At 31.0% G+C, this 26,935-nt stretch overlaps 1 protein-coding gene and 1 long non-coding RNA gene across 2 annotated transcripts in view; one reads left to right on the top strand and one right to left on the bottom strand.

The window, feature by feature from the left end:
* Positions 1–496: 496 nt before the first annotated feature.
* LOC103578238 (ac92-like protein, putative sulfhydryl oxidase-1) lies at positions 497–1,587 on the bottom strand. Its single transcript, NM_001414858.1, has one exon. It carries the CDS (start codon positions 1,514–1,516, stop codon positions 791–793), a length of 726 nt encoding a protein of 241 aa, NP_001401787.1. The 5' UTR covers positions 1,517–1,587; the 3' UTR covers positions 497–790.
* A 7,625-nt stretch (positions 1,588–9,212) lies between these two features.
* LOC103575304 (uncharacterized) overlaps positions 9,213–26,935 on the top strand; it is a 40,813-nt gene continuing 23,090 nt past the window's right edge. The window contains exon 1 of the long non-coding RNA XR_008404251.1: positions 9,213–10,527. This is a non-coding gene — a long non-coding RNA (uncharacterized LOC103575304). The remainder of the gene's footprint in view (positions 10,528–26,935) is intronic.

Below are 26,935 nucleotides of genomic sequence, written 5' to 3'. Positions count from 1 at the left end.
ATGATGTTCGAGTGTATAAACGTTTGTACGTACGTACGAATGCATGTAGATATTCTGTAACTTTCGAACGGATACACCGATTTTGATATCCAAGGTGGCGTTTAACGCCGCTTATTGAATCCACAAACTCTGAAAATCGAGCTCGATCGGTAGAATGCATTCGGAGATATTCCAAAAATAAAATTTTTCCAAAAATGTTTTATTTTAGATAAATTGCAATGTGTTCGATAGGTTGATTTCAAAATCTATTTAGCTCTAAAACTTTATAAGCCGCGTTGAATTTCACCTCAACCATTAAAATCGCTTCATTCGTTCGAGTAATATCGTCGGAGAAAGAAATGGTAAAAAGCAGTTTCTTGCAAATATCTTTAAGACGACTGCACTAATCATTTTCAAAATTTAATTAGCTTGAAAACTCAATAAAACGTACTGATTGATATATTGAACATCATTCTGTCAATTAGTCTAAATGAAATCGACGACGAAGTGTTAAAAAAAATAACATTTTATGTCATTTTTCCCGGATAAATCATCATATTCTGTACTAGAATGAGTTTTAGTATGAAAAGCTCACAAGAATTTAGAATCGTATACTATCTTTATATTTTATGACTAATGCATTTGCCATGATCCAGTAGGTAAGAAATCAGTAGCCGGTTATTAGTTAGCTTTGTTGTGCCAATATTGTTTTATGTCAATTGAAATAAAAATTTTTTTGCACATAAAATATTATATACCGATTTTAATAGAAACTTTGTCTCACGGGAATATAATAACTGAACATATCATATTATAGTAAATATTTGGCATCCAATGTTGACACATTTGAAGCGGATATTTGAATACCCCAATCATGAAGAAATTGGTTAAAAGAATATTTGTCAATGCCACTTACTGAGCGTACATCATTATGTAAACTGTAAACCATGAAAATTGCATCTTCACTATAAATAAGGGGTAGCGATACATTTATTAATGGATTTTGATTCTTATAGTTATATCGACAATTACTACAAGGTAATACTAAGTCAAAGTTTAACAGAAGCGCAGCTAAATAATTGTGGAGTGACCTGACTGATTTTTTTTCGTAATGATATTGTAAAATAATTGATAAAGCATGCAGAAATCTCCAGTAATTCTTTCCCCACGAATCAAGTGACCAATCTATTTCTTCGAGTTTTACTCTGTCTATCTCCAATGTGAGCCCGAAAAATTCACGACATTTCTCGTAAAGCAATACATGACAAATAAATGAACTACTCATGTTATCTATTTCGTTTAAAATTGAATCTTTTTTTTCGCACTCAGTGACAAGTACTATCAATTTAAAAAGGGTTTTTAAAAATATTGCAAATTCAAATTCCTGTTCATCAGTTAATATAGGATTGTATGTTCTGATGTATGCTAGAAATCGATTCAAATAAATACGAAAGCGGTTTTTTAGTATATTGATGGCATGCTCATTAAAAACGTACTGATGTCTTGTAATTGGTTGTTTAAGATACAGAATATTCATAATTTACTCTACGCTAATTTTCGCTAAGCGTGTTAAGGAAAATAGTTATGTTTCTACTCTATTATAAAACGATTATTTTTTGATAATTTATGTTGCGAAATCTAGTTCTCTATGAAAAGGAAATAGATATATATCAAGGTGATTGATTTTCGCAAAATCTTTTTTTTTGTGCCCAAGTAAAATCTCAATCTACATAGAAAAAAAAATTATCACCAACGATGAGCTCTTAAATCCGATGCTAAATACTTACTATTTGAATTTGATTTTTCCTATTTAAAATGCATGTGAGAATTTTTTTTTTTAATTTCTAATGCTAAGCTACTTTTGACGATATTGATATATAAATAGCTGGATCATGTAGGGAATCCTATGCTCTTTAAAACTGCTCTTGTGCATTTTAATGTAGCTCGTGCTTGTTCACTATTAAAACCACGAGCTATTAAACCAAATTATTAGAGGATTATTGTAATTTTTTCATTTTCTATCACAAACCACTAATTATAATGAAACAAAATAAACATATGTCGAGACAAATTGCTTTTCGTCTTCGCGATTTTCACCAGCAGCCACCAGAATTCGCGGGTTGAACCCTTGCTTAGGCTGGCCTCTAACAAATTTTTATTTTACTGGACAGAGCAATGGGCTGAGGTTCTTGCAAAGCAAAGACCCACACTTATTCGAACTCGGCAACGTATGTTAAAATTTACTAACTTACCTCACGGCTTATTACTTATAAATTATTTTCTGATTGTTAATAGACTTATCAATTTTTACTTAATTGATAATACTTTTATTAAACTATTTAAGGATCTTACTAGTAAAATAGGATATAAATAGGATGAATAGTGATAAAGTGAAGGATTAACAATTGCAATGATTGATTAATGATTATTTATTGCCAATTATAATGATAAAAATTACTTACAAAAAGACGCAAGTGCTGGATATAATGTAGATGGCACAGTGTAGTTCATATGCGAGTATATCGCCGGTAACGTAAAGTAATATTTAATTGAACAAATTTTATTTATAATAATTAACAAACTAGAACAGTAAAGTATGATCGCAAGAGAATTGCTAAAATTACAAACGGTAACGTAAGTTAATTGTCCGGTTTACAGAGTCACAAGTAGATTGCTAATATATTGACAAAATCGCAAGTAAAATTACTAGTATTTACAATATTGAATAAGATATGCGACTGATTGCTAATTGATCCAGGATCAAAGAGATTGACCGATAATTTTAGGCGTAGGATCAGCCTCAGGACTCTGTCCCCACTTCAGCCTTACGGATATGCATCTACGTGATAATTAGTCATGTGACCCCGGCACTATGACTCGTGTCGTTTCAGACGGCAACGAAACCGAGAAAAATGGGAACCGCAAGGCTGAGGATGAAGATGACAATTCACAATGTCTCAATGCATAAAGGAAATTTCATTTTCTTCGAAAACGGTCTACAGACCGTATATTAAAATTCAACTTTTTGATTGATAATTGTCATATTTTGGTATATTATAAACTTTTTTTATATTTATTCTGGTAGTTATACTGTGAAAAATTCCCAACAAATTTCACTATGGGTGCATAGAAACACTGTAATATAAGAAAACTGATACAAAATTCACAACTGTTTCATAGTAAACGTATGTGCAGACTACACGATTGTGGCCTATGCGCATACTTTTACTATGGGACACTTGTAAATTTTGTTGTATCAGTTTTCTTATAGTTCGGTGTGACTATGCACCCATAGTGAAAATTATTGGGAATTTTTCACAGTGTATAGTTATGAAAGTAAAAATAACAGATAAATTAATTGAAAAACAACAAAAGTTGAATTATAACTCATATTATGCAATTTTTTAACTTTTTTAAACAATTAGAGGAAAATATCTATATAAGTTATTTTATTTTTGAGAAAAAAAAAATAGTTTAACAATGTATAAAAGAACTGAAGTATATTATTTGTTCACTACATCTCCATCACAGCCATTGTTGGAGGTTTAATTATACTTATCGTCTACTACACTTACACCAAGCATGTATGAGTCGAAATCGCTATTTAATACCGCATCAATTAGCCTCAAAATGGCTTTTTTTAGCATAAGCTGAACAAGAATGCTGATTATTTGATTGGATAAGCAACTGACATAATTCTCTAAGCGCCATTATCAATCACTACGATATTAGCGACTCTATCCTTCACGAAAATAGCTTTGAGGTTTTTGGTGTACATAGCTTCATTTAAGCTTCTCTCATTAATTTTCATGATAAAGTGATCATTTTGTCAATTGACCATTTTTCATGCTTCAATAAAGCAACCTAATTACTATAATTAAATGTATTCCAATCTTTATTACATTCTTAATTTTCTAAAATGTTCATATTCAAATTTTCTGCCTTTGTTGAAATAGTATTTAAATCAGTTGGGATTTGTTTTATTTTCATTAACTTCATAACCTCATATTAGTCGAATATGACTGAATAAGTTGGCAATTCGGCATACAACTATTTACTCGGTACTCAAATTAAAGAATTTGATTGTTACAAATTACCTACTTATTGTGACACTATAAATATATTCATGCATGAACATCTTACTTAAAAATCAACTATCCGTTTGAGCTCTGCCGAAACTATTATTGAATTAGATGCTCTGTAGGATAGAATTGGATTGCCAATGGCACCAAACCGAAATAGTACATTCATGCCATAAATTAACGGGACAAAAACATTTCAGTTAATTTTCTAGACTGTACTTTCGTGAAAAATAATCGTATCGAAATTTTAAAAAAGCATTTTACAGCTTGAAATCTCTAGTTTCGGCGCATTTTCATCAACATTTTTTTAGAGCTTCAGCTATTGCACAAGGTTACCTGCGTTTTGATCCCTGGACGGAATATCCCCACGACGAAATATCCCTACGATAAAATATCTCCGGATAAATTATACTCACGATGCTCTAAAGATCAGACTACAAGAGTATGAGGGCAGAACTTCTACGACGTCAGGCAGAAGGAGAGACGAATCTGCGTCTTGTGATGAGGAATGGAATGCATATCATAGTCAAGAGTCATCATCGACCATCAGCGCCAACAGTGAACATCTCTCAATCTTAAATTCAACCATTAAACAATTTACTATTCACTATCAGAATGTACGTGGTCTTAACACTAAATTATGCAAAGTATTGTATAATACAGCTGATAATGAGTGTGATCTATATGTATTTACAGAAACATGGCTAAGCCAATCTATATTCTCTGTTGAATTATTTGATAACAATATTTATTCTGTTTTCAGATATGATAGATGCGAGACATTCAAGGAGTCTAGTGGTGGGGTACTCATATCCTGTCGTGCAATGTATACTGTTAAATTATTAGATTTTAGTCATATTATAAGTCAATTTCCACAGATTGATATTGTTGGAATAATGCTGGGAGTTGGGAAAGTAACTCATATTGTAGCTGTATATATACCTCCCGATATACACGCTGGTTCTATTGGGCGATTTCAATTCTCCTCTCTTCTATGCTCATTACAATAGTATCAGTTTTAGTGCTAATTCGGAGCTTTTGTTTTCACTTATAGCTTTACATAATCTAGTACAGTATAATACGACGCTAAATACTCATGGGCGAATTCTTGACTTAGTTTTCTCATCAGCAGCCTGCTTGGTTGAATACAATAGTTATCCGAATGTTAAATTGGACCAATATCACCCTGCACTAACCATCTCACTTGAATTGATCACTGATAAGGCCATAAGGCATATAAAAAAACCCGTTGGCGCGTACAACTTTCTTAAATATGAAAAGGAAAAATTGATTAGAGAACTGGATATCATCGACTGAACTGAGTTAAATAATGATTTGTTAATCAGCCTTTGCCGACCGGTGTCCTGGCATCCATACTAGTCTCATTGCGTAGTGATAAATATATATAAATATGTTATTTTAAATTAATTATATAGCTAAATGATCTTCAATGATCTCATTAAATACAAACTTATTATATATTATTATTAAATCTTATTATATATTATTATAAAATACAAACTCTTGCTTGTATTTAATAATAATATTTTCTATGTCAGTTATTACTCATGGACCATTATGTACTATTATGTATTCATGAAGTGACCCTGTTATTGGCCTTTGGCTGTTGGGTCTTTAAAAAAAAAAAAAAAAAAAATTCAAACTCTACGACACGCGTCTCAACATAAGAATAAACAGAGAAAAGAAAACCACGTTGCCAGATCGGAGAACCGAAGCAATGAGAATATTTTTGGACTTCTGCGCATGTAAGAGCAAGCGAAAAGTAAACTGTACCTTAACTAGTTTTCATTATATTAATAGAACTTAACATAGGGAGAATCGTCTTTAGAATTGAGCACGACTGCTTGGTGGGAACGTCCTCAAACAAATGCTTTTATACCTATAAAACTCGTTTACAACTCATAAGTAATTCATTATTTGGGTATCATTAATCAATAACAATGATTTCTGAATTAACATTGTATTTCATACGAAAAATAATCATTATTGTAATGAAAAAATTCAATATATTTGATTAATTGATTATTGGTTAATATAATGAAATATATCCTGTTGAATTAAAACAACAATGATTTATATTGTACTTTTTTTATTCTATAGAAAAATACCAAAATTACATTGTCAAGTATTTTATCTTTTTTATAATTCAAAATATAATTTTCCAATTTATCGGTTCCTTGTAACGATTACGGTAGTAGTCTGGTAACTTGGATTTAAAAAATCGAAAATTTTTTTTTTGCTTAATTTGAAAGTACAATGTCTTGAAAATATACTGTGAAAATTTCAGACAGAAATTCGAAATATTTCGGGAGTCATAACGAGTTTCCTAAAGCGTCTCGGAGTCCAACCTTTAAGGTCGACCGGCAGTTGCAACCGTTTGGAACCTTCTATTGTTTGCATGCTGGAAAAGATGTAACATTTGTGAGCAAGTCTGCTGAAAAATTAAAAAATGAAGAAGATATTGAAGTAGCTATTGATGAGAGCTCAACGTACGCTCTTTTAAGTTTTACTTTAGTATTCAGTGCTTTAGAAAGTGTTCTGATTTGTAAAGCTTGCAAGAGTGATATAAAATTTCTTAAAAAATCTCAAGTTGGATTGGGATTTAATTTGTGTATAAAGTGTAAGTGCGATGTATTTGCTACCATCAATTCTTGCCCAAAAGTAAGGAATGCGTTTGAGGTCAACAGACGTCTTACTTTTGTTATGTGACTACTCGGTGTTGGTTTATCGGGTATAAACATTTTTTGTGCCATGATGGATTTGGGACCAGGGTTAAGTAAGAGCGGATACTACAGTATCTTTGATACAATACATATTGCTGTTAAAAGTGTTGCTAAAGTTTTATTTCGTAAAGCAGCACAAGAAAAAAAAAGAAAAAGAACAAGAAGGAAATATTCCAGATGAAATAACAGTTTCGGGTGGATGGTTCATTGGCAAAACGTGGCTTTACGTCACTACTAGGTATCGTTTCTTTAATCGGAAAGTACTCTAATAAAGTAATAAACATTATTGTTAAATCTAAAGCTTGCAAAGCTTGTGAAAAGTGGGTGGGTAAAGAAAATACAGATGAATATTTAGAATGGTAGGAGGATCACCAGACTGAGTGTACGGCGAATCACGAAGGAAGTTCTGGTAAGATGGAGGTTGACGGAGTTATTGAAATGTTTCGACGATCCGTCGAAGAGCTCGGTATAAAATATAAATAATATATTGGTGATGGGGACTCCATAACTTATAAAAATTTACTAGAAGCAAATATTTACAATAATGATCCTGAAGTTGAAAAAAATGAGTGCGTTTTACGTGTGAAAAAGCGTATGTACAGACGAGTCAAAGAAGCTAAAAAAAACTTTAACGCAGCTCCAAAAAGCTAAAAAAAAAATAGAAGCTGCTGAAGAAAAATCTCAAAAAACGAAACAAAATTATAAAGAAGAAAAAGAAGTTACAGTGAAGAAAGGAGTAACTCCGAAGAAAGATACCATTGATACCGAGAGCACCAAAGCTACCAAAAGTCTGACACTAACTAATAAATTAATGATCAAACTTAGTACTTATTATGGCTTAGCTATTATGATTAATGAAGACTCTGTTGAAAATACGAGAAAAGCTATATGGGAAACTTATTATCATTTGATATCAACTGATGAAGAGCCCCAGCATTCTTATTGCCCAGAGGGTCCCGATTTCTGGTGCAAGTATCAAAAATTGAAATCTGGAAATTGAAATTGAAAGGTCATGAAGATACGTTTGTTCATTCACCTGCTTTCGATACAGACACTGCAAATTTTTTGGAACCAATTTACGAAGATCTGTCATCAGACGATCTTTTGTAAGGATGTTTAGGAAAAAACACACAGAATAATAACGAGGCTTTTAATCATTGTGTTTGGAGTTTTGCACCAAAACATATTTTTGTAGGCCAAAAAACGTTAGGAATTGCTGCATTCACTGCAGCATGTATATTTAGCGAAGGATTTTTCCCAGTACTAAAAATATTGGAAGTCATGGACGTTAAGCTCGGCCCGTGCACTGTCACGTTTGCAAAATCCTTCAATAAATCTCGGATTGCAAAAGTGGAAAATGCCACAGCAATGTCATAGAAAAAAGCGCGAAAGAGTCGAAGAGTGGACAAAGTAGCGGAGAATGATGCCTATGAAGAGGATGAAGGCATATTATACGCTTCAGGCATAGACGATTGACGTAAGTATAAGTTTACTTATGAAAATTTGTTGTTGAACTTTAAACGCGTTTTTCTGAAAACATTGTTTTTCTGGTCGGCCCGGGTCCTAACTTTTTTTCTACTGAACCGATTGCTTTCAAATTTTAACAGGCTGTTCTACACACTTATAGATCTTGTCGGTACTAACGAGAATTTTTTTCACCCCTAACTTTTTATTTCACAACCCTTTCTTTGCTAAAATAAAAGGACTTTCTTTCAAAATCCGCCATTTTGTTATTTACCCTTGAAATTTAACTTCAGTAGTTGCGACCAGAATGACATGTCTATAGATTAAGAATAATCAAGAATATTTGATTTCAGATAACATCAAGAGCCAAAATCACCCGCGCCACCCATGTGCATTTTTTTTAAGGTTCCAACTTCGAGTGACAATAATAATAGTAATAAACTATTAAATTTTTTTTTATATTTTCAATATGTAAATAAAAACACTCTAGATATTCAAGATAATTCATTTTTATTTTCCTATAAAAAACCACCCTCCAAAGAAGTAATGAAAGTAGGCATAAGTTACCAGACTACTACGTTAAATCACATTTATCTCTATTCTTCTAAGCTAAACTAGTTGATATTATATATTTCATTATGGAATCAGCTATCTCATTCTACTACTTAATGGAATAATCTTAGTATATAAATTAGTTATTATCTACCTTGTAAAAATAATATTGTTTTCTAAAGTAATGATTTTTTTTTGCCTGACTAATGAAAAAAAACACAGTTAATATTGTCTCAAATTCATGAATAAATAATATAAATAACCAACTAAAAATAATATAATAAACTAACTGATAATCTATTTATCCATCTAAGGCACGAAGTGATAAACCTGCGTTAAGATAAGTAAGTCGACAAAACAAAAATTAATTGTTAAGTAACTGATACTGATATCAATAGAAAATATAATCTAAAAAATTACTCAGCTATTTACATTGCACAAATCACTGTGTTGAGATAATTTTTGCAACATTTTTTCAGTATCCAAATTCATCATTGGAATCATAATTCATGACAATTTTTTTTGATCGGGTATCATAGGCTCGATAAGCTTGACTACAAAAAGTTGAAACATCTAGCCCAGAATTGATTTGAGAAGTTAATATATTAGTTTTAGACTGTTCGTCTTTAATTGAATTCAAAAACAACCCAATAGAAGGTTGACAAACACCAACATGTTGATTAAAACCACTATGCCATCCTCCTCACAATCAAGCGTATGTTGTGAGCAAAAATCACAACTGTATTATACATTTTTTGAAGTCCACATGACTGAAGACGACGCCACATACATTGATTGAAATGAAAATTACACCCATCAACTTTCACACCAGAGTATATTTCTTTAAATGATTCAATGAACGCCTCTTCAAAGTCAACCATCATTCGAGTTGGTGTGAAATTTGGTAGACTTTTTCTCAACACCTTTAAAAATTTAATGTAGGTAGATTCAGATTTGTCAGATGACAACAAGTACACAAGTGGAAGTGATTTTCCATTTGATATATCATGAATAGTATACAATTGGCTAAAAATACGCTAAGAAATTCAAATTTTTACGTGTTGTGAACACTAGAAATCGTTTTGTATTGCCGCCGCTATCATCTAGTAAAAATGATTCTGCTTTTTGTGTAGTTTTAAAAACATCTGGCAATTCTAGTTTCCCTCGAGACGGTGGGTCAATCATGCGAAAACGCATTTTAGTTTCGATTAAAGTAGAATTATTAGCAAGATCGTGAATTGCTATCGCACCAACTATATTGTCTATATAAAACAAATATTATTATTATAAATATCTAAAATAACATCTGACTGATGTCAAGATGCATATATCAATGAAAATGAATAAATTACTCAATCAATACTAAACCATTAATTAAACAATAATAAAAAACCTGTTTTTTTCAGTATCGGCGTAGATTAGTACATTGCATTTAACATTAGAAGCCCAACGCCAAGAAATTGTATTTTTATTAACTTTCTTTCGAGAATACAAATATCCTTCATGTAATAATAAATTATTACCTTTTTGGGACATTACAAATATTAAAGGCATTTTGCTTATGGAAAAACAAGTGACTAATCGATTATCAATAATAATTAATGATTTATTATATCACAAGCGAAAATATTAATGTAAGCAGCTAAGCGAAGCGTCAAATATATGTACAAAATACCGGAGATGAGAAACCATAACCACAACAAGATGTAAGTCAGTAATCAAATACTAGATGGAACTTCAATACATGAGAATTTCGCGCCTAAATTCAATAAATGGAAAAACTTATAAGAATTTGAAATTTTATCAAAAATTGACTCTATAATGAAAATTTTTAAATTAATATATTTAGATAAATATTTTAATCCAACAAAACAAAATTTTCCGAAATAAATTCGGGGATATTTTGTCCGGAGATATTTTGTCGTGAGGATATTTTGTCTGAAGATATTTCGTCAGGGATATTTTGTCGGGGATACTTTGTCTGGGAATTAAAACGCGTGTCACTATTGCACACACATGAGAAATACCGCGAGACAAAAATTTTATAAATTATTTCTTTTATTTGAAAGAGTCCACGGGCTGTGAAAAAATTGTACTAAGTAAATCAATGCATTGGTCACTTAGCAAATTTATTCAACTTCAATTTGGCTTTTCTTAAACCTCGTAGGACAATTTGTCGCAGAGATTTTAGCCTTTAAACAAAAAATTATCCTTTTGTCTTTGATCATCGATATTTCACGTACCAACGATCGCACAGTAAATTCAAGGATGGAGTTTAAAACCTGAATAAATTCCCCACAAGACCCTTCTATCATTTAAAAAAAAAAAGAAACGTTTTTTTCATTTTTAACATCCATTAGAAGTAAGTACAAAAAAATGCCTATTTTTGATTTTTTGGTAAATCAACCGCTATAATCTGTAAATATCGATGAAAAGACCAATGTTGCCAGGGACTTCTTCAGTTTAGAGTACCTTCAATAACCCTGTAAATTTAAAAATTGATCTATCAAACTGTTTTTTGGGTGTGATCCATTAAAGTTTTGCTATACAATTAAAGGAACAAATTTTGTTTCTTCAATTGTGTAATGATCATCAAAATGAAAAAATAATTCTTTTTTTACGTTTCATTTAATTCTGCATTTGTTATTCAGTGAATGTAGGGGAAAGAGAAGAAAGGAAAATTTCCAAAAATTGTCAAAAAAAGAATTTTCGACCACAAAATACAAGTTTCAATTTTTTGGTTTTCTTTAACCTTTTATGGAAATTTTTCGTTTTTATTTTTCTCTTTCCTTCGCATTTACTGAGTAACCTACGCAAAAACAGAAGAAAAGTAAGAATAAAATTATTTTTTAATTTTGATGAGTCTAGGTGCCCTCTACGATTTTTTTAATGATTAGTAACAGGCTTATATTTTCCGAGCGGCTTCATTTCTACAAGACGCCCAGATTTTTTCCTCACAACCAATTTCGGTAATGGCATATAATGTAGTGCTCAAGCACCAATCATGTCATTTGGGCAATGCAAAAATTATCATTTGTGACAAAAAAATTTTTTTTTAATGAGGAGGTTATCAATTATAGAACTCAGTTAAACGTTTGTCCTACAAAGTAGCTGGTTTTATCAGTATCCTCCACTCCTCGAAATGTACCAAAATTTGGAAAATCCAAAAGTGCGCGACTTATAATGCTCATTTAATATGAAATAATAAAATAATAATAAATAAATGAGGAGAAGCACGAATGAATTTAAAATAAATACAATTTTGTTTCATTCAAATTTGTGTTTTTTTTTTTTTTTTTTTTTTAAATATATTAGTATTCATTTTAATATTATAAAAGAACCTACTCAAAATATCTCGATTAATAAAAAAAAAAAAAATATATGTCAATAGAAAAAAAATTTTTTAAATTGAATCAAAAATATTCAGGCTTACCAATTACCAAAAAAAAAAAAAAAAAAAAAGCTTCACTAGGACGGAAATGTGCAAGCGCCCCTGGTGGAAAAAATGTACGTGTAATGTATTGATATATCACCATCTATGTAAATTTTACATAGATATATATAGATGTAGTTATACAGCCTCTTTTTAATTTATTAAGAAGGTTTAGTATGGTGTGCTATTGCCGATTGAGCATAGTATCCTATTGATACATTTTTTGGCTAAGTTAATAGACGACAAATTCTGAAATTTTGCAGGTGTATTCAGAAAGGACCTAGATTAATGTGATTCAAACTTTAATCATGGAAAAAATAAAAAAAAAAAAAAATCATAAAATCTGATAATTTTGGTTCATTGAACTCGGTGCAAGAGAGATACCCTATGACCCCATATAGAATCCCTTCAACATATATTTCACGATGTTAGTAATACAAAAGCTTAGAACCAGTGCAATAAGGAATATTCAAAGTATCCTTTCCCAACTTTTAATTCTTTTTGCGATAAAAATAATGTCTAATTTATTTGTCTAAAAGTTAAATAAGACAAGGATAGATCATTCGAAGAACAAATAAATAAAAGTATACAATTCATGAGTTCCAAATTTTATCGCGAGATATCAGTGAATGTTATTTTTCATTCTAATTTTGTTCGTTAGATGTCTGTGACAGATCGATATTTATAAGCCGATCATCTTACATTAGAGGAAGAAGTTGGAGAATAAAATGAGCGCGAATCCATATCGCTGAGACTTAAAGCTTACATGTTAATTTTTTAATTACAAGCTGACGAATGAGGCGCGAGATTTCATAACCTAATAGCTGTAAGTCGGCGAAAAATGAATGAATATAATTTTTTTTTTCTTCTATTAAAGTCTTAAATTTCCACTACATGGTAAAAAAAAAATTTATAGAAAGGCTAATTAAAAATATTACATTTTAAACAAATATAATTTTTTTTTATATTTATTATTATTCAAATTAAACAAACAAAATTTTAATTATAATTATATTGTTAATATATATTTTTTGATATCACCATACGAATATATTGTTTACAATTTTAAATAGATTTTTGATATTTTTTCTTAATATATTCATACACTTATTTCTTATCTATGTAAGATTTATTTTTAATACATTTAAATTTCATTTCAAATATTTATTATATTTACGAAAATCGGTCAAACGTTAGCCATTTAAAATATATTTTTAAGTATTTTCAATATATTTGTTTTGTATTTTTGTTCATGGGGTTATATTTTTCTAAGTATAAAAAGCGCGCCTAATGAGCCTCCGCGGCTGGAATAAAAAGCGCGCTTAATGCGCGACTGATTCTCCCTCAGCGACACCCGTGCAATATAAAAAAATAAAAGACTGCGTTCATTATTATAATAATTAGCCTAGTCTTACGGGTGTTATTCGACGCACGTAATCGTTGTAAAAAAGTTTGAAACCTCTTTATTAGTATTTTAATGTCATTGATGGTGAATTTGAAAAAGTTTTTGAATTAGCTCATGAAGCTTTTTTCAGTGATCCTTAAATAGTGGACAGTGACTTAACAATTTTTTTGTCATAGTGGAAAACAATAATAAATATGAAAAGTGGTAATGTTATGGATAGTGGTGATAATATAGATAGTGGTGATAATAATAAAATTAAAATGATCTGTAAAAGGAAGAAGCCACGTCCGAAATCAAGAAAATGGGCTTGTCGACAAAGGTAAGGTTTTTTTTTATCATAACAGTTTTTCTATTGGCTAGAGAGGACGGTCCGTGTGCAATTTTATGTCCATGGATTATCGCAACGGCTTCTTACATATTTTAGGCCGTAGATCACAGAAATCTAGTCCATTTTGTTCAGTAGTGGTGCCAAGATTGTTATTAACAATTTAACTGTCTAAACATATGTGCTCTTAAACAGCTTATTTGACAGAAGATCTTGCTCAAAAAAAGAACTTGAAAATGAAAAAATACACAAAAAAGACGTGTCATTTTGCCCGCACGCGGATAAACAAAAGGCTGTAACTCAGCAGCAAATTGATATTTTTTCAAATTTTTTTTTTATTTTGTAAGTAACTCATAACTATTAGAAAAACAATTGGCAACTTTCAAAACAATTTTTTTGAATTCAAAATTTAAAAATTGTAAAAATCACTTTTTGTTAAATAAAAAACAAAAATAAATAAAATTACCATATGAATAATTTTGTTTCAACAATTACCCAAACAATTACGGGTAGTGACTGTTAAAAATAATTTATTTTCGATAAAAAAAAAGCATTTTTAAAATTAAAAAACAAAAAAGTCCTCCCCACGAAAAGTTATTTTTCCGATTCAGGAAATTTGAATTTTTTTTATACCCATACTGTTAGAACGTTTTTTTTTCCGTTGCATTTGTTAACTCATTTTTTAAACATAAAGACGATAACTTTTTAAAAAAAGTTTGTTACACGATACGTTAATTTTCCGATTCAGAAAATTTGCAATCTTTTGATACCTATATTGTATAAACGATTTTTTTAGAGTTTTGATGATATTATTTATAACAAAATGAAAAATGATAAATGATAAAAAAGAGAATTTCAGTTATTAGAAACGAAAAAAAATAAAAAAATAAAAAATCACAATCTATTTATGAGGATACCCACGGACGTAATCCTCTAGAGAAAAACACTACGTCTTATGCCCACTTTCTCTCTCTAGCAATTCCCGAAGATATCTCGAAGTCGAATTTTTTTCAAGTCCTGCAGCAAGAAATTTTTCTTCACGGTGAGAAATAAATAGTTCTGATTCTAATGCTAGAATGGTAACCGCGTTACTATGTTACATAGTATCGAAGATTTTTGTGAAAATCCTGAATGAATTTGCTGGAAAAAATATTTAGAATTGTGGCAAACACATGAATGATAGGTTATTCGATGCTCTTGACTCATGGAACTACAATTCGCCAGTTTCACTAAAATAAAACAAGACATTAGCTAGCATAAAAACGAGGCGCTGGCTAGCGCCTGGCCAGTTTCACTAGAGATTGTCTTAATCCCAAATGGTGGCTTCTTAAATTCATTGACCATTTCAAAGTTTTCAGGTTATACGTTAGAATATTCTAAATGATGATTATAACTATAAAATCAATCTAATAACTTGATAATGATAAATTTACAAGTGCTTCAAATTAATATAAATAAATTAAATGAATCAAGACTAAATTACTTGAAGAAATGAATATAAATTTGTTTAATAAGTTAATAAAATCAAACTGCAAAGTACAAATTCGATGAATTATTTTTTATTATAAAATATATAATTTTTGACAAACGTACTGAATTACTTCAGTAACTCAGTTAAGTGACAAACCACAATATTCGTCTTAATTGCCCACAATCGGAGTTCTACAGTAGTATCAAGTCTTTTCTCCATTTTTAAATTTTATTTATTAAACTACGATAATATCATAATAATAAGTTATATATAAACTTATTCATATGCAATCAATTTAATTATGTAGTTCTTATTATATTGCATTTCACTACTTAGAAATGTTTAATAAAGAATGAGAGGTTAATCAGTGTATGATACAAACATAAACCTAGTCTAGTTTAAAACGAGGGAGCCCTCGTTTATTTTTACTAGGGTAGTCATTGAGTTATTAATAAAAAGCTAAGATTTTGTATTTTGGTTATGTTTTTTGTTAATGAAAAATTGAAATTTTGATGAATAAAAAGTATTAAAAACACATCTTGCTCAAAATTTGATTCCGCATCAAATGACCTATCACTTATATTTTTGCCACAATTCTAAATATTTTTTCCAGCGAATTCACTCAGGATTTTCACAAAAATCTTCGTTACCATGTAACATAGTAATAGTTACCTTTCTAGCATAGGAATCAGAAGTATTCTTTTCTCTCCGTGTACTCACAAAATGAGACTTCGTCCGTAAGATTTTTATTCTTGCACTCCACAATTAGACTTGCACATGACAGCAGTTTTGACTTTCTACGGCATTTACCCATTACAAGCTTTTCCCATATGTTCCATAACTCTTATTGCATTTTGAGATGAAATATCTGTGTGTTCACATTGAAGTCTAGGAAAGTTAACATCAGCAATTCTTCTTTAAAGATATTTGTCTTCTATTGCTTCTTTTCTGCAATATTTAATTACAAGCTTCGGTACTGTAATTTTCGTTTTTTAGACACCATGAGAATTATACTCCGATGGACGCCACGTATACAGTGATTGCTGGTTTTCCATATAAGTTCTCTATGCTGATTATTGCTAATAAACGTCAATTCGACTAATGTTAATCTCTCTTCTCTCTGGTGTTGGTTATTTTTAGTAGCTTCTTGAATTTTTTAGTTATTGCGTTCAGTGGAATACAGCAGTGATAAATATATATCTTCTGTCTTTATTAAAACAAAACCATGTATGGGCCCTTAATTATTTCTTGAAGTGGAAATGTGCCATTTGCCCAAATTGTAGGTGTACGTGCGACATCTCTTATAGATTAGACCACTGAGAAAAAAACACTTTTTTCAATTCTATAAATGGGTCATTCCACCAAATGAAGTTATTTGTACGGAGCGGCCCTCATCGATTTGGTTTATACTTTGTGAAGCTGTTCTATATATTCAAAAAAAAAAATTTCTCTGAAAATTTGAGCCCTCAATATGCAACTGTTTGAAAGTTATGATTTTTTTAATTTAAAAAAAATTTTTGTTATCAACTTTTTCATTAATTTTTTTGATGGAAAATTTTTTTTTTTAAAAATGAGCACATAACAGTTTTTTGTCGGAAAAAATTATCAGCTTTCCAATGAAAATATCCATTTTTTATTTTAAGTTACAGAAGACCCTTTGCAATTTGATTGAAGTAGAAAAACGATTTTTATGACTGTGTGGCGTTTGATACATCAAATTTGATATTTTTTTGTGAAAGCTGAGACTTTTTCCCACAAAGCATGTAATTTTCATAATTTGCATATTTTTTGTTTGAACAATATTAAATAAAATATAAACTCTCTATGATTAAAAAACTTTAATTCTTAACTTTTTTGGGGATTTTGATACATTTCAACACAAATATATCCTATAGACTATCAACAATAGGTGAGAAAGGGCGCACTGCTTGTGTTTCTTTCACCGAATTTGACTCCAAGTATCGTATGTCTGAAACATTTATTGTCTATAAAAAGTCATCATTCTCTTATTAAAAGAAACAATTCGAAACGATTTGTAATGTTAAATGCCCATAAGAAGGGTGATTTAAAAGTATTCAAAGTATTCAAACGCATTAAAAAGTATTAAAAATTTTTTTTTCCAATCTGGGTGGAATGACCTAAATGTTTGTATTGCACCGATTAAACATTTGTTTAATCGGAGTAAAAATGTATATCAACCAAGTTGTAGTACTTTAACCAAGTATATTTTCTTAAAATAAGTATAGAAATTCTTAAATGGAGAAAACATTACTCGTTTGAAGTATACATTTACTATGATTAAGAATTTGATTTGTTCGTATAGTACCCAGTTAATATTCATTTAAATGAAGTATTTATACTTGGGAAAGTTTTTTTTTTCAGTAGTATGTGACAGTAGGGATATCGGACGCCTTTTTAAGTCCAAGAAGTAAGCATCCCTTTACCGGTTTTCGGATCTTTGTAACATTTTCGCTTAGTTCCCTCAGCTTTGATTTGCTTCTTATAGTCTAGAGTATATCTGTGTAATAAGTATCTCCTACTATTTTTATGATCTAAACATCAGGACGCAGCTGTTTCTTTTGCGTTGATTACTTCTTTTTCCTCGTTTTATTCTCAACCAACTTTCATTGTAGACGTTGCTTAGTGATTACATTTAGAAAACTTCTTCACTTTATTCTGGTTATATCAAAGAGAAAATGTGTGAAATACACTTTCAACTTCGCTTTTTGACATAATATTTACACAATAAAACTAAATTTAAATGTTGTAATTTTTCATTTACAGCCGCAAAAAAAAACGTGATGAAGAATTTGAAGTGGTTGAAGAGTTCTTCGAAGTTTTGGAAGAAGATGAAGCGACCGGAGAAAGAAGAACAGAAGAAATCGAAGGAAAAGAGGTAATATTGCATAAGAGTTTATTAAATATTTCTAAAGTTAAAAATATACAGACTGGTAAAATTAGTGTTATTAATTCTGGGAGTTCTTCTAAAAATGTGAGCCAAGTATACCCTGAGCAATCAGAGGAAAGGAGTAGTCTAGAATCGACAATTTTTGATGAGTCCGAACTTGGTATTCTCAATGAAAGTAACCCTAATTCAAATAACAGTATTTTAAGTAATAATAATATTTCACAAGTTCACTCTAAGCAATTAGAGGAAAATAGTAATCGAGAATCAAACATTTTTGATGAATCCGAACTAGATATGTTCAATAAATGTAAGTCAGATATTTATAACAGTATTTTAAATGATAATTATATTTCTCAAGTATACTCTGAGCAATCAGAGGAATGGAGACATCGAGAAAGTAAAACTCTCGATGAACCCGAACTTGGCGTCCCTAATGTAAGTAATTTAGGTTTCGATAACCTTACTATTAATACTAATAGTTTAACCGGTATCATTTGTGATGATAATGAGCAACTATACTCTGAGCAATCAGAGGAAGGGAATAATCAAGAATCTGATTTTCTCGGTGAACCTGAATTTAATGATTCAGATGATTCCAGTGATGACGTTATTTCTGTAGCATTTGAAATTTCAGGTTGTTCAGATTCTGATAATCCTCAAGTAAATGAGTCCCATACTACTCTTTCAGATTTAATATTTCATTCGATACATGAAAATGATACTCAATCAGAGTGCTCAATAAATTTAAACCAATCTTTTGAAAATCTTTCGCAAGAAAGGAATTCTCAGAGATTGAATTCTAGTCGTCCTAATTATTGTGGCCAAAATCAGGCATTATCACCATATAAACGAACCGATATATTTTCTATCATCTCTGGTCGTCGTATAGTTGATATAGCTTATTTTTTAAAACAGCTCCAAAATTTTGGTGAACCCAAAAATCATCACTATGAGTGTGCTCGGCGTCTACAAGACGTTGATTTTTATGAGATTCAAGATATTGGCTTGAACGCTTTATGTTATGTTAAATGTCTTCAATGTCGTTTCATTGGTAAAATACACAAACCCAATAGACTCTAAAAATGACTTTCACATGAGTGAAACTGCTGCATTAAGTGTTTTAGAATCCGCCAGCACTTTTGCTGCTTTTCAAACTACTCTAGCAGTATTTGACATACCGTATTTATCTCAAAAAACCCATGAAAAACACCGTGATAAATTGATCAAACCTATTCAAAGTGCCCTTGCTCACGAAATGAAGTTAATTGCATCAAAAGAAGCAGAAGCTGCTATAAAAAGTCGGGACGTTACTTCTGATGGTATCCCTTGCATCACAGTTATCGTAGATGGTTTTTATGCTAAGAGAAGTTACCGTGGAGGAAAATATGATTCTCTCGGAGCTATAGTAGCAATTATTGGTAATACTACTAACAAAGTCATCGATATTGAAGTTTTAAATCAATATTGTAACCACTGTGTTAAATATATAAATCTTAATCTAAAACCTCCGAAACATAAATGCTTTAAGAATTATGACCGAAACAAAAGTTCCACAAGCATGGAGCCAGAAGCTACTAAAACATTATTTAATCGTAGTTATGCGTTACATAAATTATGTTATACAACTATGATTTCTGATGATGACAGCAGTACATGAAAAGCTGTTCATGATTCTGATCCATACAGGATGTTTGGTCTCAAAGTCCAAAGAATAAAATGCTCCAACCATTTATTTCGGGGAATGGGTCATAAAATTAGAGAAGCTTCTAAAGCTCCAGTTTCAAATTCCAGCGGTGTTGGTATCTATTGAGCTAGAATAAAATTCAGCGGATTAAAAATTTGAAGGGTCATTACTTCTGATGTTGATCGTTTGAGAAAAGAATTTGACAATAATAGCTTATCAAAAGAAGATAAATTGCAGATTTTTCAAAAAAATATTGAAATATTGCGAAAAAATATCGTGCTTGCACGTTACCATGTCTTTGGTCATCATGATAATTGTCCTCCTGAATGGTCTTGCGATAAATCTAAACCAAACCATTTAGAAAAAATCAAAGAATATGGTTTCTTTGCACGAATCGATAAAATTATGGCTGATTTGAGTAATGACGCAGACCATTTATTGCATCAATTAACAAGTAATAGATCAGAACAATGTCATGCACTTTTAGCACAAAAACTTTCTGGTAAAAGAGTTAATTACTGTGGTAGAGATGAGTTTCAAGACAGAATTTACTTGGGTACCCTTGAACAAACAACTTCGGGGACTGGTTTGTCGACATTATACAAATTTTGTAAGAAAACCGTACCCAAAACAATTGAGAAATTAGAACGAGAACAAGACTTACAAAGACAACGCAATAAAAAATCTCGTGCAGCGAATAAAAATAAAAAGAAAAGACGTAAGCATTATGGTACTGATCAAGATTACGGTCCTAATGCGGCTCAACCCGATTTATCTGATATAAATATTAATTTATATCAACTGAAAAAAAGAAGCTCATCATCAAAAGCTTCAGGACCGCCAAAAAAACCGAACCGTCCTAGAAGCGCAAACAAAAGAAGTATTAAGTTGTGGCATACCACACGATTTTGAAAAAGACATGATTCCTTCTTTTCTCTTTGGGAAAATTTATCGAATGCTAGAGACGACTTCATGCGCACCTGTCATTAATGACATATGTAATCCTATTTTATATGATTATGATACAGTGCGATCTATGGAAAATCATAGAGATAAGTGTCTTCGACAGCTGGAATCTAAAATTAGACATAAAATAGAACGTTGTGGTATATTTGTTTCCATTGACAAAGAAAGCTTTTATCTTTGTGCTAGGCCCGACGGCCTTGTTAATGATGATTCTATTGTCATTGTCTATAGAGCCTCAGATAATATGCAAATGGATGTTAATGAAGCTTTGATGTGTAACAGAAACCTGAAAAATTTATTTTCAAAGAAGGATCCTAATAAACTTAACACTAATCATACGATCTACTTCATGATCCAAGGGCAGCTTCATGTCATTGGGAAGGAGTTTTGTTACTTCGCTGTTTATACTCCAAATAACATGAAAACAGCTGAATTAATCCAAAAAGATAATAATTGTTGGAATCAGCTTATGAAAAACAAGCTTCATCGATTTTATAATGAAGCTTTGATTGATGAAATTATTCATAGTAGAATAGACCGAAGTATGCTTATTCGTGAAGCTTCATTTACAATTGAAGCAAGAGCTAAAAAAAGTCAGAAAATAACTGATAACTTGGCTGAAGAAGCACAAGAACAAAGTTGTGCATCTAATTATCTAGTAGATTCATCATCAAATAATTACAGTTCAGAGACATTAAATGCTTATAGGGACCTTGTCTTGAATCGAAGTGATGATGAGTACGAGCAGAACATTTTAGGCTCCAAAAGTTACTTAGATGATTTATCTATTTCTCGTTTTTTAATACTGCTTGAGAATAGAAATTTCACGGTTCATTTTCCAATTAATATTCTGGATCCTCTGGGAGAATCTTCTTCCAGTAATGACTTACAAATTATCGGCGACCATCAAACCAATGAACATTGGTGTTGTCTACATTTTAATCGTAAGGGTCTGCCCTTGCTTCCCCGTACCAGGAGGTTCGGACAGCCCTTCTGAAAATGCTCGTGTGGATGTTGACCACCGGGTTCGTAATTGCCTGATATAGTCGAGTATGCGGCTCGATTTAGGATAGTGAAAATAGGTTGAAATAATTAAAGAATAAATAAATATAAATAGAGATAATTTTTACAATTAATTGTTTCTTTATTTAATGATAAATACTTGAAGTTAAAAAAACTTTGAAAATATTCATGAAATTTTATTACTACGGAAACCAAGCAAAGTTCCACTGCGCATGCGCCACTCTCTTTCGTCGGGCCTGATGATTCTCACTCGGATATTCAAATTTTATATTATTTTATTTTCTTGAATTAATATTTATAAATTAATATTTATAAATTGATATTTACTAAACTTAATTTGGATTTATTCGTACAGTGAAGAGAAAGTACGGACGACAAATAAAAGTTTTGCAGGCATAGCGATTGGATAAATCAATTAAAATATAGAAATCAATTTAATAAATATATAAATAAATTAAATTAAATTAAATTAATAAAAGACGATAAATGACTTAGGAAAATTCCCTCACGTGTTTGACAAATTTTGTTGAAAATGTAAATTCAACCTCTATTCCAAGGAACTTACGTCGACTTGTCCCAGGTGTTGAGCCATTCTTGGATTCTCCTTGGACAAAGCTGGACGGGAAAAACGTAGACCAAAACTTCACGAGAAAACAGACTTCAAAAAAGGCGTCTGCCTGACAAAAACTTTAGCACCAGTAAATTTAGAAAATTAGTAAGTAGTGCAGGTTGAGCGACTGCTTAGCTCGGCTTCTAGGTTGAGAATATTTTTCTGGCGTCTGGCGACGAGGTGTGCCTGATCGACCCCCCTGTCGTCATACTGCGGAACTACATACCTCCCGCGCGAGGGCGGATGCGCAAAATAAAATGGCGCGAAATTTAATTTTTGCTGACCTGGCAGTCGAACACCAGGTCACCCCGTCACAAATGGCCAAATAGTTGCTATATATGACAGCGGCGGACGTGATAACTTGTCTCAAATGTCGAATGTTGAACAAAATTATATTAAAACACGATATCCGCAACAATGCCAACACAATAAAATTATTTTCAAGACAGTAACTAAACAGCCCGATGGATACAGCTGTGGAGTATATGCAACTGCATTCGCTACTTCGATTGCATTGGGTGATAATCCAAGTAATATGCATTATTCGGTAGATGCAGCAATAATGCGACAACATCTTTTATTTCAAGTAATTAGAAAAAATCAATTAGTTCCATTTTCTCTACGAGATTAGGAAAAGAAGTAATTTTGTATCAGCTGCTTCAAATGTCAGTTTTTAACGCGACAATGTTACAACATTATCTAAATGTAGTTTTGTAGAATATTAAATTATAAACAAAACGCTGATTACAAATTAATTATTGATAAAACTACCTCAACACGATTCAAAAGCCTTACTGATGAGTCCTGAATGTATATATGTATATCGTGTTTCAAGGTTTTTGGAAAAGTAGACTAATATTTTTCGTTGATCAAGAGATATTAAGGTCACATCATAATTTCACATCTTTCAGTGTAATATAAACTTGCAATAAAACTGTCTTAAATTATAATGTATAGAAGAATTATTTCTTAGAAATATTATAACAAGACAAGTTTGCAAAATTCAGTATTATTGCGAAATTATTAACTGGTGATGTAAAGAATTAAAATTTTCTGTGTCACACTACATTTTCTGAAGAAAATTAATTGATGTGTTGATAGTAAATATTAATGGTCTAAGGCACAAAGGAATAACAATCCATAGGATAATTTTAATGAATTTTAGTTAGACTTTGAGGACGAAACCATTTATTAATTTTGTTAAGCTGACGCTATTTTTGTCTATCTATTTATCAGTTTTCAATTTATTCATTATTGTAGTGATCTAAGCAATTAAATTACTTGAATTTTCAATTTATTATTTTTTCTAGGAGTTTGATCAATTTCCTTATCTTGGGGCGGAAGTATAATAAAATTATTTATGTAATTTTCAATTTATTAGTTTTGGAGGGAGTCTGATAAATTTATTTAGTTAATTTTACGATTTCTTTAGCTCGCGAGAGGTCTAATTAATAAATCTTTTTATTAGATTTAAATTTATAGATTAAGGCTAGGGTCTGATAAATTGAAATTTCAATTAACTAATTCTGATGAAGTTCTAATAAATTAAATCATTCGAATTTACGATTGATTGATTCTAGTAGCTTAGTTGTTTAAATCAATATAACTCCTGAACGATTAATTTGATGGAAAAAGTTTAAAAAAAAATTTGGGCCACAGTTAGCCTTGCGGGCCAGTTCCAAAATTTCCCGAGCTCCTTGAGCTCAAAAACATTGGTGTAAATACATTTTTTAGCTCAAAAATACTTTTGAATATGATTATTTTTCATGAACTTTGCAAGCTCAAACAAGTTACGCTATATGTTCAAGTTTGACAATTTAAGAATCGAAAATAATTAATGAACAAGCGTGTTTCTTTAAAAGCTTATTTAAAACAAAATGTTTAGAATGAAAAAATACACAAAAAAAATATTACCCTCTGAAACGAACGGTTGCCTAATTCACGCGTTCTCTCCGCGAAAACGCATCCATTGCTTGATAGGCCGGAATATTTCTGTTTTTTACGTTAAAAATCAAGGAAACTAAAAAAAAAATCAACAAGATGCCGACACCACCAATCGACAGTATTTTTTCTGAAACGAATTTATATTGTATCGTCCAAAGATCTTTTGCATGCCTTAAGTGGAAAGCGCGAAGGCTATGCTCTACACTCGCCTGAAAATGAAAATTCGATTTCGTCATTCTGTTTTTTCTTAACTAATATTATAAAAAAATTAATTCTTTCAAAGTATCTAGACAATGCGTCAGAAATTTGTTTCCGAAAAAATACCGTCAATCGGTAGTATCTACATTTTGTCGATTTCTTCAATCCAATCCGGTTTTGAAAAAATTCATTTGTTTATAACATTTGTTAAGAAAAATCAGAAAGGTCTTTGGACGATACGATATAAATTCGTTCCACAAGAAATGCTATCGATAGATCCCGGAAAAAATAGACCCGGAATTATTAGACTCCGAGAAAATGAATCAGCAAAAATAGCCCAAAAAGAGACGGATGCTAACATCTCATGTTTTTCATTAGGCAACTAATTTTATTTTATTTTGCATAAGGCTTTGTTCCTGGACCCTACCGGGACTTTGCCGCTGGATCCCTTAAAGGCGACCTTTTTTCACAAAAAAAATTAACAAGTGAATTGATGGCTACGTGACATTTGACCCGAAGACAAATTACCTGCGACAAAACACCCGCAAACCAAATTACTCGCAAGCCAAAACATCTATAATTAATATACTATCGGATAATAACTAAAAAAATGTTCCTACACATAAAAAGTGTGAAAAATAGCGCCCTTTTTTCACGAATTTTGTGTGTGTGCAATTAAGATAATATAGTCACACATGAAAAAATATCAAAAGTGTCACTAACGGGTATTTTGTCGCGAGTAATTTATCTTCGGGTCAAAGATCGTGTCACCGAGTTCCGAATTAATAGATATTGAAAGGCATGATACCATCAAATTGTAGGGCCGACTATGAAGTTACTCATGAAATCGGTAATCAGCTGATAAGTTGATTTGTCGGGTCTATTATTCCTGTCTATTTTTTCCGTGTCTATTCTTTCCAAGTCTATTTTTTCCTGTCTATTTTTTCCGGGGCTATTTTTTCCGATTACCGCTATCGATTGGTAGTATCGGTATCATGTTGTTTTTTTTTTACATTTTCTTTGATTTTCAACGTGAGAAACTGAGAAAAACTCGGCCTATCCCATACAAAGTTGCCGTTAATGGAAAAAATGCCGTAGGTTGGCCGATGTCTGACTGCTGTCGCTCGGCCAAGCATTGGCAATTAGTAATGGCCCAAACCTGGTTAATTACCAGCAGCCGATTAATTTTTCATCAAGATAGCGTAGTCAATTTGAAGTGAATTTTTATTAAAATTTTTGAATGTATATGCTATGGTATTACTGGTTTCATACCGGAATAAGAGTTCCCGTACCGGAAACGACAGTCATACGACGCTGCTGATAGCTAGCCAATGAATGGTTACTTATGATTGGCCGGTTATCGGTTTGCAACGTTGGGCCACTATTTGGTGAATCAGTAGCCCAAGATTGATTCTTGTTCAATAAAAAAATCTACTCATCAATTATTAATTATTCAAATAACTCATTATTACAGTTTTCTTTAATTAATAATTAGTTATTTTTAAATTAAACTAAGTCTTGATTAATAAATATTTTAATTTTCCGATTGAAATTATTTACAACTAACAATTAAAATATTTTTTAATTCGTTATTATTTGCAATCAACAACCGCCATTTTATAACTTGACTTATAAAAATTAATTTAATTAAAAAATAAGACATATGTTTTATGAGTAAATGTCATTATAATAATGGTGGTAGAACAAAATTCCATTGGGTTCATAATAAATAATCAATTAAATTTAATAAGTTTTATTTTAAAAAATTATGTAATTATAATAAAAATAGTACGAAATTATTTTTTTTTTAAACAATCGATAATGTTAATTAAATTGCTCTTTACATTTCATAAATCCGAGTGGTTGTAGTAAAATGAATAAGTAGATCATTTAAAAGTACCAGCTCAACATTAGCAGGTTCGTCCAGTAGCCAGCGTTCAGACTCAGCAATCAGAAAGACGGCAGTTCGCTCCCGGAGCCCAGCAGAATTTTCAACAAGTTTTTTTTCACATCATTTACTCCACTTAAATAGTTTAAACGTTAATGATCATATTTATTCTATTAGGAAATGAAAAAAGAAAATTTTTTTTAATTTAATTTATTTTTTTGCTTGGCTGATTGCTAACTGCCATTAATCGGCCGATAGT

The sequence above is a fragment of the Microplitis demolitor genome, chromosome 9 (genome assembly GCF_026212275.2).
Source record: "Microplitis demolitor isolate Queensland-Clemson2020A chromosome 9, iyMicDemo2.1a, whole genome shotgun sequence".
NCBI classification, from domain to species: domain Eukaryota; kingdom Metazoa; phylum Arthropoda; class Insecta; order Hymenoptera; family Braconidae; genus Microplitis; species Microplitis demolitor.
This window is presented reverse-complemented; position numbering and strand designations above follow the sequence as displayed.